Here is a 16,215-nt window from a genome sequence, read left to right as displayed (position 1 = left end):
GCTCAGAGGTTCAAATGATGAAATTTCTAAGTTTTCGGAGACCACCCTGGGGCCAGAAAGTCTCCCCAGAGAAATGGTTTTCGAAAACTCTGGTTCCTCAGATGGATCCCCGGTAAAGGGGATCCCGGACGAGTCCCCAAATGTTATGGGTCACTCAGAATAGGAATCAGATCAGCCAGATTGGAATTTGGAAAGCCTGTTATTACTGAGCTCAGGGCCCCCAGTCTGCTCTCACGCAGGAGAGGACCGAAAGGCCCAGAAATGTCGTTTTTCTTAAGTTTATTTCACAACAGCTAACATGAGAGCTAGCCTGTGAAGGGAATTGCCCTGCGTTCTGACCTTAACAGCCACAAGGCTTTGTCGACTTCCCCAGCTGAGGAGTAAGGACTCGGGGGTGTTTTGGAAGGCCCCTCAGAACTCTAGGACTTCTGGAGTCTGGCTTCTGGTTGGGGCTTGTAAGAGAGGGGCCTCAGAGACCTTGGGATGCCCTGTGTGATGTCACCGGGCTTTGTGAGGCACCTGTGGGGAGGGGGAGCCAGCACAGTCCAGCGCCCTAAAATCTTGCCATCCAGGCAAACAGTGCCTCATTCAGTTCCTCCACACAGACCCCACCTAACTCTGCCTGCAAATACAGGACGCAGCAACCCTGGGGGTAGGTGTGGGGCCCAGTGTGCTAGCAAGTGGGGGCCCCGGTGCTGGGAAGCCCTTTCACCCAGGGTCAGTGGAAGAAGATGTGTGACACATGCCTGGGGCTAAGTGGGATCCTGACTCTGGGGATTAGGATGGAAACTTTATTTTACAAGAGGGTGTAGCCCCAACTCCCTTCTGATTAGGTCTTTGTTAAACAGGAAGGGAGTCAGGAGCTGGAGTGAGAGGGAAGGGAGGGAGGAAAGAAGATTGGAAAGGAACTGAGATGTGACCTGCGCACAATGTGACCCACTCACCGAGAAATACAGACATTTTGTACTGCACACACGAGCTAAGAACATGTCTTAAAAATACTGATTATTTACGAAAAATTACCCATGACATTCTCTAAAGTAAGGTCATACTGTCCTGACTTTAAAGCTTCATGTTTTAAAACAAACTCAATGACAATAAACCCAGATTTATGCTTTGGGGCGTGTACATTTGCATGCATGCTTGCGAACATGGGTGTGTATGTGTGTGTGTGTGTGTGCTGTGGATGATTTTTAGCTGCCTTTTCTCTTTAAGGATTCCTCTAGGCCTCTCTGCATGCAGATGTTGCTTTGCTGTGCACACAAATCTCCAGGGAAACATGACTTGCACATGAGTCCCACGTTCTTGCGCATCGTGAGCTCAGCACATTCTAGTGAAGAAAAGTAACCGAGCCCGGTCTTCTTCTAAGGGTACAGGGTGGAACAGCTGCTCGCGGTCCCTTCACCTCTCTCCAGGTGCAGGGGTTTTCCTGGTTTGTGGAGCGCGAGGGCTGGGGGCGGAGGGGAGCTGCATATCCCAGAGAGCTAGGCAAGCAGGCTCTGCTTCAAGACAGTGCGATGGAAACATGAAGGAGTAACGTAAGAGTGTACCAGTAAAACAAGAAAAGCAGGGCTGGGGAGATGGCTCAGTAGAATAAGCACTTGCCTGGCAAGCACAAGGGCCAGAGTTCAATCCCCAGTACTGTAAAAAAAAAAAAAAAAGATAAAACAAGAGCAGAGCAGGTTTTTGTATGTTTGTCTCGAGAATTTTCCGCAAGTTCTCTTAATATATTAGAATCCTTAGAAAGAATATGGATTTTTAATGTAATAATTCTAGTATATAAATGCAAGTGTAGACTTAGCATATTAGATATTATTGCTTCCCATTAATTATTTTCCCTCTAACTAGTTTCTATTGCAGGGGTAGAGAAAGTTAACTCAGAAGTCTCTTAAAATTTAGATGTTTCATAGGAAGATATGGTGATATTATAAATTAAAACAACATCATTTACTTGTTTGTTCGTTTAGAGGTGGGGTGCTGGGGACCAAACCCAGGGCTTGACTCCAACTACACAAGCCCATGGAGCTACACCCCCAGCTCTTGGTTGTTTTAATGTCATGTTCCCAAATTAAAAATTATCTTCTTCTCTTATACATTTGATATTTTTATGTGAAAAATCAAATATTTCCTTTGTAAAATGTTTTTCCTTTGGTCAATGAGCTGTCACCATCATCCGGGATCTTTGCTGGGTGTAAACCGTGTGCCCTGGGATCAAGCCTCTCTCCCCAAGCCTCCATGTTCCTCCCCAGGCCTATGCACCCTCAGGATGGGCCCTGCAGGGCTGGCCAAGGCTGGGTCTGTCAATCCCTGGGGTCTGCACTTTGCCTGCCAGGAAGTGACCCAAGCAGTTGATCTGGGGGAGGTTCCCAGGCAGGGCAGGGCAGGGCAGAGCAGGGCAGTGTGGAGACCCAGGCGGGCTCCTGTCTGTGGGGTCAAGGTCTTTGTGTGGATGTTTTGATGCCCTGGAGCCTTCCTGGGTGCTGGGTGCTGGGCAGCCATCTGCGTGTCCCCTAAACTCAGGGCGGTGTACAAGCTTGTTGTCAGCTCCTCCCCCTCCCCCAGCAAGTTCAAGGTCAAAAGCAGGGAACCAAGTGCCGTTGTTCAGGAGGTGGAAGGGGAAAAGACAGAGAGCACTAAATGTTCCCATCAGACTTTTGAAAACCCCTATAACTCTCCCACATGGGCTGGGAGCATCCCAGGCTGAGGTAAGCCTTCTGCACACTGTTTCCTCAAGCTCGGTACTCAGGACTGGGAGCAAGGGGTTAAGTGACACTTTGTTTTGTTTTTGGTGGAACCGGGGATTGAACTCTGGCCCTTGCACTTGCCAGACAAGCGCTTATTCTACTGAGCTGTCTCCCCGGCCCCTAAGTGACACTAAATGCATTGTTTTATCTGGATGATAAGTCACCTTATACATATCAGTTTTGAGAGTTTTGCTGATAGTAAAGAGATATACAGGACTGCTACCAAAGTGATGTTTTTAGCACATTTAGAACTGAACTTAAGGCAAGCCCGTATTTGTAAATCATAGAAATGCCTAACCCTGCTTCTCTTAAACCATTCTGCTTCAGGAAGTCGAAAACCGGACCTCAGAAAGTTAGGCTACCATGCAATGTAACGTTCTTCAGTATTTATTCTATGGGTCTTTGATATTTGTCATCTGGACAGCTCTGTTCTTCGTGTATTTTCACCACGGGCACGTGAGGAGCCCGCTCAAGAAAGCCCACGCGGAGCCGCCATCGGCTCCGTCCCACGCACACCAGCGTGTTATCTATGCTGCGGAGGAGCTAGGCACGGCGCGCCTCATCGCAGCCGAGGCCGAGGAGGAGGAGCAGGCGGCGGCGCCCGGGAAGCAGTTTTCTCCCTCAAGTAAGTACTTGTTTCCGCTGCTAGCCCTTCTAGAGCTAGGGAAGTGCAGTCAATACTTGGAAGAGTAAGAGAATGAAATGCTTCACGTACATAGAGATATTTCTTTATAAACCAAAAATAGTAAAAAATAAATTATATATATATATATATATATATATATGCACTTACCACTCAAATTTCACCTTTTGCTTTCTTTTCTTAAACATAGTCTTGCTACATGGTCCAGGGTTACCAGTGACCTTGAACTCACTAGGTAATCCAGGTTGGTTGTAAACTCACAGCGATCCTCCTGCCTCAGCCTCTCAAGTACTGGGATTACAGGCGGGCACCACCACATACATCGTTTATTTAAAATAGGGCTTGTGGGCTGTGGAGCTAGTTCAGCGGAATAAGTGCTTGCCTGACAAGTGCAAGCACCTGAGTTTGATCCCTGGTACCACCCCCAAAAATAAGATAAAATGAAATAGGGCTTCCATGTTTGCTTTAGATAGTTTTTTTGTTTTTCCAAAAAGTAACATTTAACAGCTACAGACTGCCCCTCCAGCCTCACAGGCAAGCTGCTGCCTGTCTTGGTGCCAGTGTACCCTCTCCACTTCCTCTGTGGGTCTTCCCTGAACAAAATCTGATATTGTGGATTTATCTGCATTCCACATCCTTCTTGAGCTTGCTTTTTCTACTCATGATGTTTGAAGGCCTCTGTGTAAAGACAGGAACACCTAGTTCAACAAAAGCAGGCCAAAAGAAAGAAGAAAGACAAACGAGAATAGTAAGGAGCAGAAATCAAGCATCAGATCTAGCTCTGCTGGGCCCTGCCCTGCCCTGAGTGCCACTTGCGTGTGAGTCCGAGTGGCCCCTGGGGAGCCACTCAGATGATGACAGAAGCAAGAAAAAGAAAAAGAAAAACAGAACAAAGCAAACAACCCACAGGAGGCCCCCAGGGTGGCTGTATGGGCGTGACCAGACCCTGCTTCTTGTCCCAATGACACAGCGCTCGCTCGGCTGGCTGGTGGCAGCCCGGCCAGCCCCAGAGGCCGTGTGTGTCCGGAGCTCCGGCTCCCGCCTATGGCCTGAGCCCTGCCCGGGGCTGTCAGGAGGAAGCCTCAGTTGTGGCAGTGGCTGGTGGTGGAGTCAAAGGATGAGAACCACTGTCTCTACCTTGGAAATACGTCTAATAGTGTAAGGATATCATTTACTTGCAAGCATTCTTGAGAAATGCTTAACACAAACCAAAACATGAGACATGGGCGTCAAGGTTGGCCCTCACACACACATGCACAGGCGGCAAAGAAGGTCTTCCCTTTCCCCCCTTAAGGAGGTAGATGCTTCAGTTGCTGCTGCCAGCTTCTCCCTACGTGATTTGCCTTCTCTTGCAGCACTGTTTTCAGCTAACTACATACCAGTCTGCCTCCATCTTTAGCACTTGTAGAGAGTGACTCTATCCAATTCTTTGCAGAGCACGTTTACCCCATCATTCCTGCTGCTTTCTGAAGCAGTTCTGGAGCTCCTCTTTTTAATGAGTGTCATTAGGAGTGATTGAAAAATACAGTGAGGGCCGGTAAGCTAGCCCAGCAGACTAAGTGCCTGCTTAGGCAGACACAGACCTCGGGGTTTGATCCCCGACACCACATGCTGTGCCACCCCAACCCCGGGCGCGCTGAGCCGGCCACCGAGACCAGGCATGGTGGTGCCCGCCTGTAGTCCCAGCGCTGGGGAGGCTGAAAACAAGAGGATCACTATGAGTCTCGGCTGTGTAAGGAAACCCTGTACAAGATGTATAAGCTAAATGAAATTTAAAACTATAAAAATTTTTAGAAATACTATGAGTGCTGCTGCTGAGTGCCGTCCAGCTGCAAGGCAGGCTGGTGAGAACGTGTGTCCTCGTTCGCCTTGTTCACCAGATTGGGCCCGGTGCGACATCTGGAGCTTCCCCAAAATCAAAATGACCAGGAGAGGTCAGTTTTGAACCCATATGGGACATCGAGAAAGGCACATCTAAGTACCCCCAGGAAAGAGGGCTCTCAAGCTGCTTCAGAAAGTGGTAGGATAGAGCGAGCTCCAAGTCGGGGACGCGGTCTGGGGTGGCTGCTGGCCCTGTGTGTGTGTGAGTGTAATGCGTTTTTAAAATTCAAGCATTCACTGTATTTTTTAGCCACATCTCATTCCTAGAAATGGAGAGCAGCAGAATGGGGAATAGGCCATTTTTATTTTTATTTTTTTACATGCCATTTATTTTTTATTTTTTATTTTTGGCAGAAGTGAGGATTGAACTCAGGCCCTTGTGCTTGCCAGGCAAGTGCTTATTCTACTGAGCCATCTCCCCGGCCTTTATATGCCGTTTTTAAAGACTGTTAATAGAAATGGTAAATTCCTGTCTACTGGGATAACCACTCCTCTCACAGCAGTCAGCGTGCGTTTCAACTTGCCTGTCCGCACCGGGGCGCGGGACCTTTCGTCTCCCGTGCATCTCCTCTGCCTGGCGCCCGGCTGGCTCTGCACTCAGCCGTGCGGGCCGTGTCCCTCCTCTGCCTGCAGCTGTGGAGGGCGCTTTGCCCGCGGGGTGTCCTCTCTGAGCTCTGCTGTGGGCTTTTTGTTTCTTCTTTCTTTCTTTCTTTCTTTCTTTCTTTCTTTCTTTCTTTCTTTCTTTCTTTCTTTTTTAGACAGGGTCCCATTGTGTAATTCAGGCTGGCTTTGAACTCACTGTTACCCAGGCTGGCCTCCAACTCGAGACAACCCTCCTGCTTCAGCCTCCTGAGTGCTAGGATTATGGGTGCGTGCCACCATTCCCAGCTTCTGAGCTCAGTTTTTATCAAATTGGAAGTTTTATACCAATAGACAAGTCGCTCAGATTGAGAAAGTGCTTCCTCGCTAAAGGACTGAATTAGACAATCTATTCCCCTGGTAATTGCATGCTTTATTATTCTTGCTGATCCTGTTTCACGTTCCCCGAAAGGCAGAGCTGATGACAGAGTGTTGCCTCCCAGGTCACCTGTGCAACAAAAAAGGGGTAAAGTGACACTGGACAAGAAGCTGAATGCCTGTGCATGAGCCCCACAGCACCCCACGTTGTGTGGGCACTTGACCTGCGACTCTCCCGAATAGCTCAGAACCAAAACCTCTACATTCCTACTGGGATTTTTTTAAACCTCATCTTTGACATGGGAACAGTTTCTTTTATTCTGAAAAACTGCCAGAACTTTAAAAAAAAAAAAAAATCTTTTTCAGGTTATAACTTGGCCTCCAAGTTCTAAATGTTTCCCCTTGGAAGACTGGTTTTTCTGATTGCTTTCTGAGACATAAGCATCATAAAAGGATGTCTTAGAATGTTAGTATTGATTTACATTGTGGTACTGGGGATCGAGCCCAGGGGAAAATCCATCTTTTTTGGTTTTTATATTTTTTTATTTTGGGACAGGTTCTAACCAATTCATCCAGGCTGATCTCAAACTCACGATCTTCCTGCCTCAGCCTCCCACATGCTGGGATTACAGACATGTGCCACCATGCCCAGCTTGCCTGGCATTTGTTTATTTATTTATTTATTTAGGTCTTTTTTGAGGCAGGGTCTCCCTTTGCAGTTCAGGCTGGCCTTGAGCTCACTTTGTAGCCCACGCTGGTCTTGAACTTGCAACGATCCTCCTGCCTCAGCCTCCGGAGTGCTGGGATTACAGGGGTGCGCCACCATGTCCTTGCTTGACTTGTATTTTCAGTTAGACTAATTATTCTGAGAGTCCTGCTGCTCTGCAATTTCATTCTATTTCGTCATGGAGAAATAGAAATTCCCACACATTATGTGTCACTTCACTTGTTTTTTTTTGTTTTTTGTTTTTTGTTTTTTGTTTTTTTTTTTTCGGAACCGGGGATTGAACTCAGGCCCTTGTGTTTGCCAGGCAAGCGTTTATTCTACTGAGCCATCTCCCTGGCCCCTTCACTTGTTGTTTCCAGCTTTTTGCTGCTAAACATAATGCTGTGCAGGGGCCAGGGGTTCCATCTCTGGGGCGTGCTGAGATGGCAGTTGAGAGTGCTGGTGTCAGGCGCCTGTAATCCCAGCTCTTGGGAGGCTGTAAACAGACAGATTACTACAAATCCAATCTAGTAGTGAGACCCTGAACACCCTGGGGACCCTTCCCTAAAATACAAAAAAATAAAAAACATAATGCTGCTGGACGTTATTTTGTTTCTAAGGTGAATATTTAACTGTGGCATGGCTAGGGTAAAGGATCTGTGAAAAAAAATGAAAAGGAGTTTTCCAAAGTAACCTTGCCACTTCAGTTGATTGACTGATTGATTTTTTAATTTTTTTTCAGACGGTCTTGTTGTGTAATCCAGGGTGGTATTGAATTCACTGTGTGGCTTAGGAATTCAAAGAAATCCTCCTGCTTCAGCCTCCTGAGTTCTGGGATTATAGGTGCATGCCACTATGCCTAGAAAAAAAAATTTTTTTTTCAGACAGGCTCTCACTGTGTACTTCAGGATGATTTTCAAATAACTATGTAGCCCAGGCTTGTGTCAATCTCAAGGTGTTCCTCCTACCTCAGCCTCCTGAGTGCTGAAGTACAGCTGTGCACACCACACCCGGCCACAATTTTAAAATTTGATTATGATCGTCTTACATCATTTTGTATAATTCGTATTTTTTGTTCTATTTAAGAAGATTTTCCCTAACCCAAGTTGAAAAAAATGTTGTTCTGTTTATTTTTAGAAATTCAAAAATGTTTTATGTTAGGATCATGATCAGTGGATGATGTGAGGTTGGGACTCCCTTTCATTTCTACCTCGAGGGCATCCAGACGACCCACGACAATTTGTTCACGCCCCTCCCGCTGCTGCAGCGTGTATCCGGGTGCCCACAGCTTTGTGTGCTTGTAGACGAGGCTTTTGGGAACGACATACGGGATCATGGTGATGTGGTATTGGATTAGGCCACTGACTAATGGTTTAGCGTAGACCTGGTTAAGGATGATGGATTTATAAAGAGAAAGATCCTCTCTAGGCGTGGTGCCCTCACCAACAGACTTGTAGCCCAGATGGAAGAAGAAGGGAAAAAGGAAGCCCCGTGGCTTCTTGCCCACCCTGCTGTGGACTGTCTCTCTGCCCACCTTGCGCCAGCCGACTGTCAGCTAAGCACTTACAGACTGGGAGCTAGCATGTACTTTTTCCTCCTTTAACTTGTGGGCCTTGGATATTTTATCTTGGCAGTGAGGAAGTAACTAAGACAACCCTTTTCCAGCCTTGACCATTTTTCCAGCAAACAACCACTTTTGTGTGACTCTACTTCTAAACTCTATACCGGTTCCTTTTTAAAGATGTTTTGCTTATTCTAGTCTTTTGTTTGTCTGTATATCTCTAGAAACAAATTTTGTTTTCTGCTCCCAAAAAAACCTTTTTTTTTTTTTTGTATTTTAGGGAAGGGTCTACAGGGTGTTCAGGGTCTCACTACTAGATCGGACTTGTAGTGATCCGCCTGCTTACAGCCTCCCAAGAGCTGGGGCGCTGCCAGGCCCAGGCTCCATTGCTGTTTCAGTGTGCCCTGGGGGCAGGGCCAGCATGGCAGGACCAGGGATCAAAGCCCTAGCCCCTGTACCTGCTTGCAGGCATTTTAATCCGCTGAGCTATTTGGCCGGCCCTTGTACTGGTATTTTGAGTGGAACTGCATTGGACCCATAGATTAATTTGGGAAATATTAACATCTTCTTAATATTATATCATACATGGTTTTTTGGTACATGTTTTGATGTGTTGAATTTTCATGTCCATTCTGTTTTGTGTATTTTTATATTTCCTTTGAGAATTTCTTTGTTTTTTTTTAGAGCGCACATTGTAAATAAATTGTTCACAAACTTAAATGAATAAAAATTGTCCAAAATAAAAATGAAAAAGGAAGAATTTACAGATCCATCATATAATAATTCATTTGTGCCAAATTCAAAACACTTACATTCATATAGAATTGCCAAAGTAAGAAGCCAGGGAGATAGCTTAGTAGAATAAGCACTTGCCTGGCAAGTGCAAGGGCCTGAGTTCAATCCCGGTTCCGAAAAAAAAAAAATTCCCAAGATAGAAAGAGGTAGGCAATAAGTATTTAAAGAAATTATAGCTATCATTTCTTTACTTCAGAAATTATTTCTGATCTGATTTCCTCTATACCTCTCTGCAGTTGTTTCTTTACTTCTGACGCTATTATTTCAGAGATTTCAGGTGTGTGCTTTCCAAGTTCTATGCTGTTGTCTCTTGCATTTGTTCTGGGTGGGCTCAGAGCCTGAGAATGCATTTTGCTCCTTCTCTTTGTCATTTTGTACAGCACTGTCTTCTGACCTTTGGTATAAAAATTCTTTAAAGGTGGGCTTCCCAGTGGCAAATCTTACTTTCCTTCATCTGAGAGCTTTCTTGTGTTCCTGTACTTCCTGGAGGATATTTTTGCTGGGTGTGTGTCTTAGTTACTCTTCTCTCATTGCTGGAACAAATACCCGACCCTCAAAATGAGGGAAGGAAAGGTTTATTTAGCTCACAGTTCCTGGAAGTTTCAAGACACTGGAGGAGAGGCTGGGCGCTGCCGTGTCCAGGACGACCCTCTGAGCATCTCTGAGAAAGCGCAGGCTGCCAGTTTAACGGTTCACGCCCCTCTGGCCACACCCCTCGGGCCCTGCCCTTCCTCTGGCCCCGCCCCCATGGCTCCGCCCCTCTGGCACCACCCTGGTCCTCTGGCCCCACCCCTCTGGTCCCACCCTCAGGCCCCGCCCCGTGGCCCCGCCCCTCTGGCCCCACCCTGGTCCTCTGGCCCCGCCCCTCAAGCCTCTCGCTGCTTCTCCAGCTGGGTCTACTCCATGACCTACATGAGGCTTTGGGGGGACAACTAGACACAAACCATAGCAGTGTGGAATTTGCTCATGACTGCTCTTTTCTCTCGGTGCTTGGAATGAATCATCTCTTTGCCTTCACCTCTCAGAAGTTCAATCAGACCTATGGAAGAGTCTGCCCAGCCTCTCAGATCCGTAGATTTTCACCTTTCATCAAATGCAGGGAGCTTTCGGGCACCATTCCTTGGAGTACTTACCGCGCTGCTCCGTCACACATCCAGCATGTTCACTTAGATTGCTGTACTTTTTAGTTCTATGATTTCCATTTGTTTCTTTGTTAAACTTGTATTTCCATCCTATTTTCTTCTATGTGTTTGCAGTATTTATCTTTAATGATTTTTTTGTCTTTTTGAGACAATCTCAATATGCAGTTCAAGGGCCGGCCAGATAGCTCAGTGGACTAAAGCGCCTGCTTAGGCAGAGTGCAGTGGCTGGGGTTTGATCCCCGCCATGCGGTGCTGACCCCCACCCCCACCAGGGGGGCATGCTGAGACCGCAAAAGAGACTGGGCGTGGTGGTGTGCGCCTATAATCCCAATGCTTGGGAGGCTGAAAACAAAAGAATCACTACGAGTCCGATCTGGGTAGTAAGACCCTGTAGACTCTGTACTAAATACATAAAATAAAATTAAAAAATCACTATTAGTTCAGGCTGGTCTTGAGTTCACTTTGTAGCCCAGATCACAACAATCCTCCTGCCTCAGCGTCCCGAGTGCTGAGATTACAGGTGTGAGCCACCATTCCCGGCTCTGTAGCATTAGCCCAACAGCATGGAAAGAGTTTGTATTTCTGACCCGGAAGGGCTAACACGCAGCCACACACTTCACCCTTCCAAGGAGGGCACGCTGATTGGTTCTTAGCTTTACTCAGAGATCTTCCTGGTCTTGACTGTCACAGATGACTTTCCCTGGGTGATGATGGGCATTTGAGAAAGCATGAGGCCACATCCTACACCAGCTTCTCTTCCAGTATGGAGTCCCCCTGTTGAGACACAGCCCAAGGATCTTGTGAGTGTGTGTGTGTGTCCGGCTTCCTATTGGGTCCACCCAGTCACACCCTGAGTGTACCTTGCCTTGCTTAGGACAGGCAGAAGAAGAGCAGGTCCCCTTGGGCCCGGACTCACCGGCTCAGCCTGCCTGTGACCCTGCTGGGAGCCAGCGCAGCCCCTGTTCCACCGGCAAGGCCCTAGGGAACCAGCTTCCCGCTCCACCAGGAGGTGAACGGGGGATGATGGCTTCTGCATGGTGGGAGCCTGGGCCTGCGTAGCCCCCTGACCTCACAGGCCAGAGAGAGGCGTGAAGCTGTTGGCTTCCTTGGGGCGATGGGTGGCAGGTAGAGCATGCACCAAGGCTCACCCTGAGCCACCCTTCTTGTAGCTCCTGGGTAAGGGCGGCTCCCAGGAGCTGTCTTGGGGCTTATTCTGGTTGGTGCCTGCGGGTGGCTCCAGCTGGGGCTTCTGCTGCCCCTGCTGAGATTCGTTGTAAGAGCCAGGAATTGGGAGGGTTGGGGCTACCCCATCTTGACCAGATCCTCCTTTATTTCTAGGGTTTGCTATCAGTTTTGCAGAAACACTCCTTAGACATTGAGGGGGAAATGTGCACACACACACCAGAAGACACAATGCAATATGCACACACCAAGGAAGCAATTTGTTCTACCACTCAAGTTCCTGCTTTCCTTTTTCTTTTTGGTGGTACAGGGGATCGAACTCAGAACCTTGAGCTTGCCAGGCAGGCACTTATACCACTGAGCTATCTCCCCAGCCCTCAAGTTCTCTTTTTCTTCAATTCAGAGCTGTTCTAAAATTATTCCATCACTGTTTACCTGTGGCAGTTCCTGTTGGTATTTCTTTGTTTTGCTGTAGCATATTTGATGTCATTACTATTAAATCTGCACTGTGAGTCTAAAGGGACTTTCTGCATCTTCCAGTGAATCGTGCACTTCTTGGAATGGCATTCGGACTCCTGGATCCTCTGAGTATTCTTTGCCTTTGAGTTATATTGACTCTCGGTTTCTCTTCAATAACTGTTCTGTTTTTTATTCCTACCTAAGAGGTGTGTAGGTGGGAAATTTTGCTGGTCTTCATCTACTGTTATGAGTACTGTGAAGGGGTTAGCCCCTGTTGTAGCATTTTATTTCCTTTAATGAGAGGTGGGAGGAGGCTTTCAGCTGATCCTCCCACCCCCTACCTCCCCACCCCAACCTGCCCTCTATTTCTCTGTTAGGACCATTTCCTGCTGCAGTTGACAGTCAGGCTAGTGCTGAGGATGCCACGCAGTGCTTACGTCTGCTTTGGTTTGTGTAAATATTTTGCGATCCCACCTTTAACCATCTCGTCCAGGGTAGAGTCGATCCCAGGAAAGCGACTCGACCCCACTATAAAAAGGAATATGCTCTGTGTAGAGGTTCTGGTCAGCCTTTACTTACGTGACTCTGTCATCTTTTCTTGCAGATGAGAATGTTAACTATTCAGATCCAGAGCTTTTAGATGGATTTTTAAAATATGGATTTAATACCATTGTCAGTAGAAGTTTGGGCCACGAGAGAGAGGTGCCGGACACCAGGGATAAAAGGTGTGTTCCTTCTACATTAAAAACAAAACAGTTACTAACCAGATTTTAACTTCAACACATTAGAAGTCCGGTATGGAATCCTATTTTTAGGATCTGAAGCCAGATAATATTGAGATCCTACTTCAAGATTCTAAGGTGTAGAGTGGGTAGAGAGTAAGTCTCCCCTGGCATAGAACATTCCAGAGTGTTCTAGAGGGTTCCAGTAATTAAATTACCTGTAGATCTTTTTACTCACTCAACAGAAGGGCTTCTGGCCAAAAGAGAATCCACCCCAATAGAAAATGGTGCAGGGCCGGGGAGATGGCTCAGAACAATAAGCACTTACCTGGCAAGCACAAGGGCCTGAGTTCAATCCCCAGTTCTGCCAAAAAAAAAAAAAAAAAAAAAGAAAGAAAGAAAAGAAAAGAAAAAAGAAAAAGAATATGGTGCAGACAGCTACCTATTTGTGTTTTTCAACTGTTTCATGCTTTCAGCTCCATTGTTCCTTCAACCCACCACAGTCGAAAATCAGGTATTTTCTGTTGTACGGAAAGTTCTGTCCTAACGGAAAGATTTAGGAACAGTGGGAGAACCAGAGCTGAAAGCCTCTGTCACCTATACCCCACTAGGGGAGTAAAAATTCAGTGAAAGAGGAAAACCCCATCACGGCACCCTGAACAATGAATAAAGATGGGGAGAATCCCCCACCCGACGAAATCGCTGCTTCAGCTCCACGTCCCTTCAGTTATTTCTTTTCTTTTTTTTTTTTTTGAACATTTTTAGTCAAATTTTATTTTTTAAAAAGCAGCAGATCATCATTACAATTCAAGAATCAACTCTAAGTATGCATTTGACAGTGAAGTACATCTGAGTATGGAGTGAAAAGGTTTTCCAAAAAAACCATCAAATATATTATCTCCAAATACCCAAATAATAAAATGATTCTGTAGGCCTTTTGTTAAGTGGAATCAGAAAGAACCGAAAATGTATTGCTAGGAAAACAAATTTGTAATACAGTAGTACAAATCCTGGGTATTTAAGAATAATCTGTTCATTCAAGTTAAATTGATGGGGCAAGAAATCTGTTGAGAGGTGTATGTGCAACTGTGGAGTGTATGTGTGAGAGAGTAAGAGAGAGAGAGAGAGAGAGAGAGAGAGAGAGAGAGAGAGAGAGAGAGAGAGCCTTCAGTTATTTCTATTGAGAACTATATTTTAAAATTGTGATAAACACCATTTACAATTCTAAAATTGTAAATGGTACAATTCACTGTTACAGCCACTTTTAAAGGTACGATGCGGTGGCATTAGGACATTCATGCCAGTGGGCAGCCATCAGCCCATCCAGCTCCAGAATTCTCCAGCATCGGATACTGAAACTCTGAACCCAACAAACAGCTCCCTGCCTCCCTTTCCCGTTTCCCTGTACCTCGGCAACTGCCACACTACCCTCCATCTGTCTGAGTGTGACTGCTCCAGGGACCTCCGATAAGTGAAATCATACGACATTTGTCCTTTGGCTGGCTGGCTCGCCTCACAGGCGATACCATGTAGTGTTCGTGTTTCTGTCCCTGGATTATTTCCACTTAATGTAGCATCCTGCAGGTGTCACATGTGAGTGGATTTCTTTCTTTCTAAAGGCTTACGTGTGAATGCACCACCTTTTCTTCATTCCTCTCCCCACAGTGGACCCTGACTGCCATGAATAACATTGTAGTGACCGTGAAAGTACAGCCTGCAGCTCCCCTACTCTTGGATTCACCCCCAAAGAAGAGCGCCCGGGCACACCACTTTCCCCCATGGATACAGTGTTCTCTCATACTGCTTGTACAGGATTTCCCCTCTCTCGACATTCTTACCAATACTTTCTAGCTTTCATTTTTTAACAGTAACCATTTGAACGCTGTGAGGTGACATCTCATGATGGCTGTAACTTCCACTTCCCTGATACTGAACACTTTTTCCTATACCCAGGGACACTTTGTCTTCTTTTGAAAATGTCTATTTAGAGCTTTGGGGTGTTTTCTTTACCAATTTTTTCTCTTTTTTATGTACTTGGTTGTTGCAGGGTCTCCCCACACAGCTAGGACTCGTGGTGATCCTCCTGCTTTCAGCCTCCCCAGCACTGGGATTATAGGCGTGCACCACTGCGCCGTACTCTGGCCAGCTCAGCCCATCCTGGAAGTGGGGCTAGCATGGCACGTGGTGCCGGGGATCGAACCGCGGTCCCTGCCCTTGACTAAGCTTGCCTAAGCGGGTGCTTTAGTCCGCTGAGCTCTCTCACTGGCCCCATCTTCACCAATTTTTTTTTTAAATCTGGTAATTTGTTTTCTCATTATCAAATATGGATATTAGCCTTTTATTAGACGTATTATTTCCAGTATTTTCTCTCGTTCTGGGGGCTTTTGCTTCATTCTGCTGATTGCTTCCTTTGCTGTGCAGACAATTTTTAGGTTGGTGTAGTCTCATTGGTTTATTTATATTGTTTTGGTTGCTGTGCCTTTGCAGTTGTATCAAAAAAAATATTGTTGCCTAGATCTGGGAAGATGGCTCATAGGCACAGTTCCTGATGGGCAAGCACAAGGCCGAGAGTTCAATTCCTGGTAACCCCCCACATACACACACCAAAATAATCATTGCAAAGACCAAGGTCATGGGTCTTTCCCCTAGGTTTGCTCTAGTGACTTTATTTTTATATTTATTTACTTATTTTGTGGAACCGGGGATTGAACTCAGGCCCTTGCGCTTGCCAGTGCTGTAGTGATTTTATAGTTTCTGGTTTTACATCTGTAATATACTTTGATTACATTAGAATGTATTTTTCTGCGTGGTATGAGATGAGTATCTAATTTCTTTTTTTTTTTTTTTTTTTTTCCTGTCTTTTTGAGCCATGGTTCACTATGTAGTCCAGGCTGGTCTTCAACTCACTTTGTAGCCCTGGCTGGCTCCAAACTCAGCGATCCTCCTGCCTCAGCCTCTCGGGTGCTGGGGTTCCAGGCCTGTGCCTCCACATCGGCCTTCTGGCTTCATTCTGTCTATGTGGGTATTCCGTTCTCCAGGCCTCGCTTACTGAAGACATTACTCTTTCCCCCGTGTGCTCGTGGCAGCTTTCTTGAAAATCAGTTGGCCGCAGCCCAGTGACCTGTTTCTGGCCTCTCAGTTCTGTTCCACTGGGTCTATGCGTCTGTCTTCTTGCCAGTAATAAATTTAATGTGAGTCTTCAATGTGTTTAGTGATTTGTTTGAATAACAGAAGCTAAAGGGGCTTGCCTGCCTGGTTCAGTGCCTGCCTGGCAAGTGCAAGGTCATGAGCTCGATTCCCACTAGCAAAAAGACAAAAACAATAAAAGCTAAAATATGGCTGTAGGGCTGGGGAGAGAGCTCAGTGGCATAAGCACCTGCCTGGCAAGTGTAAGGTCCTGAGTTCAATCCCTGGTACAAAAAA

At 46.4% G+C, this 16,215-nt stretch overlaps 1 protein-coding gene and 1 long non-coding RNA gene across 2 annotated transcripts in view; one reads left to right on the top strand and one right to left on the bottom strand.

Annotated features, from left to right (window-relative positions):
- Nucleotides 1–566: 566 nt before the first annotated feature.
- Galntl5 (polypeptide N-acetylgalactosaminyltransferase like 5) overlaps nucleotides 567–16,215 on the top strand; it is a 30,075-nt gene continuing 14,426 nt past the window's right edge. Inside the window, exons 1-3 of the mRNA XM_023712860.1 lie at nucleotides 567–652; nucleotides 3,072–3,369; nucleotides 12,675–12,795. Coding sequence (XP_023568628.1) covers nucleotides 3,108–3,369; nucleotides 12,675–12,795 — 383 coding nt within the window. The 5' untranslated portion in view covers nucleotides 567–652; nucleotides 3,072–3,107. The remainder of the gene's footprint in view (nucleotides 653–3,071; nucleotides 3,370–12,674; nucleotides 12,796–16,215) is intronic.
- Nucleotides 15,743–16,215, bottom strand: part of LOC111816148 — a 22,460-nt gene continuing 21,987 nt past the window's right edge. The window contains exon 3 of the long non-coding RNA XR_002820630.1: nucleotides 15,743–15,962. This is a non-coding gene — a long non-coding RNA (uncharacterized LOC111816148). The remainder of the gene's footprint in view (nucleotides 15,963–16,215) is intronic.

Source organism: Octodon degus, unplaced genomic scaffold (genome assembly GCF_000260255.1).
Source record: "Octodon degus isolate 3935 unplaced genomic scaffold, OctDeg1.0 scaffold00027, whole genome shotgun sequence".
Taxonomy (NCBI): Eukaryota; Metazoa; Chordata; class Mammalia; order Rodentia; family Octodontidae; genus Octodon; species Octodon degus.
The sequence above is the reverse complement of the archived record's forward strand: the minus strand, read 5'-3'. Positions and strand labels throughout refer to the sequence as shown.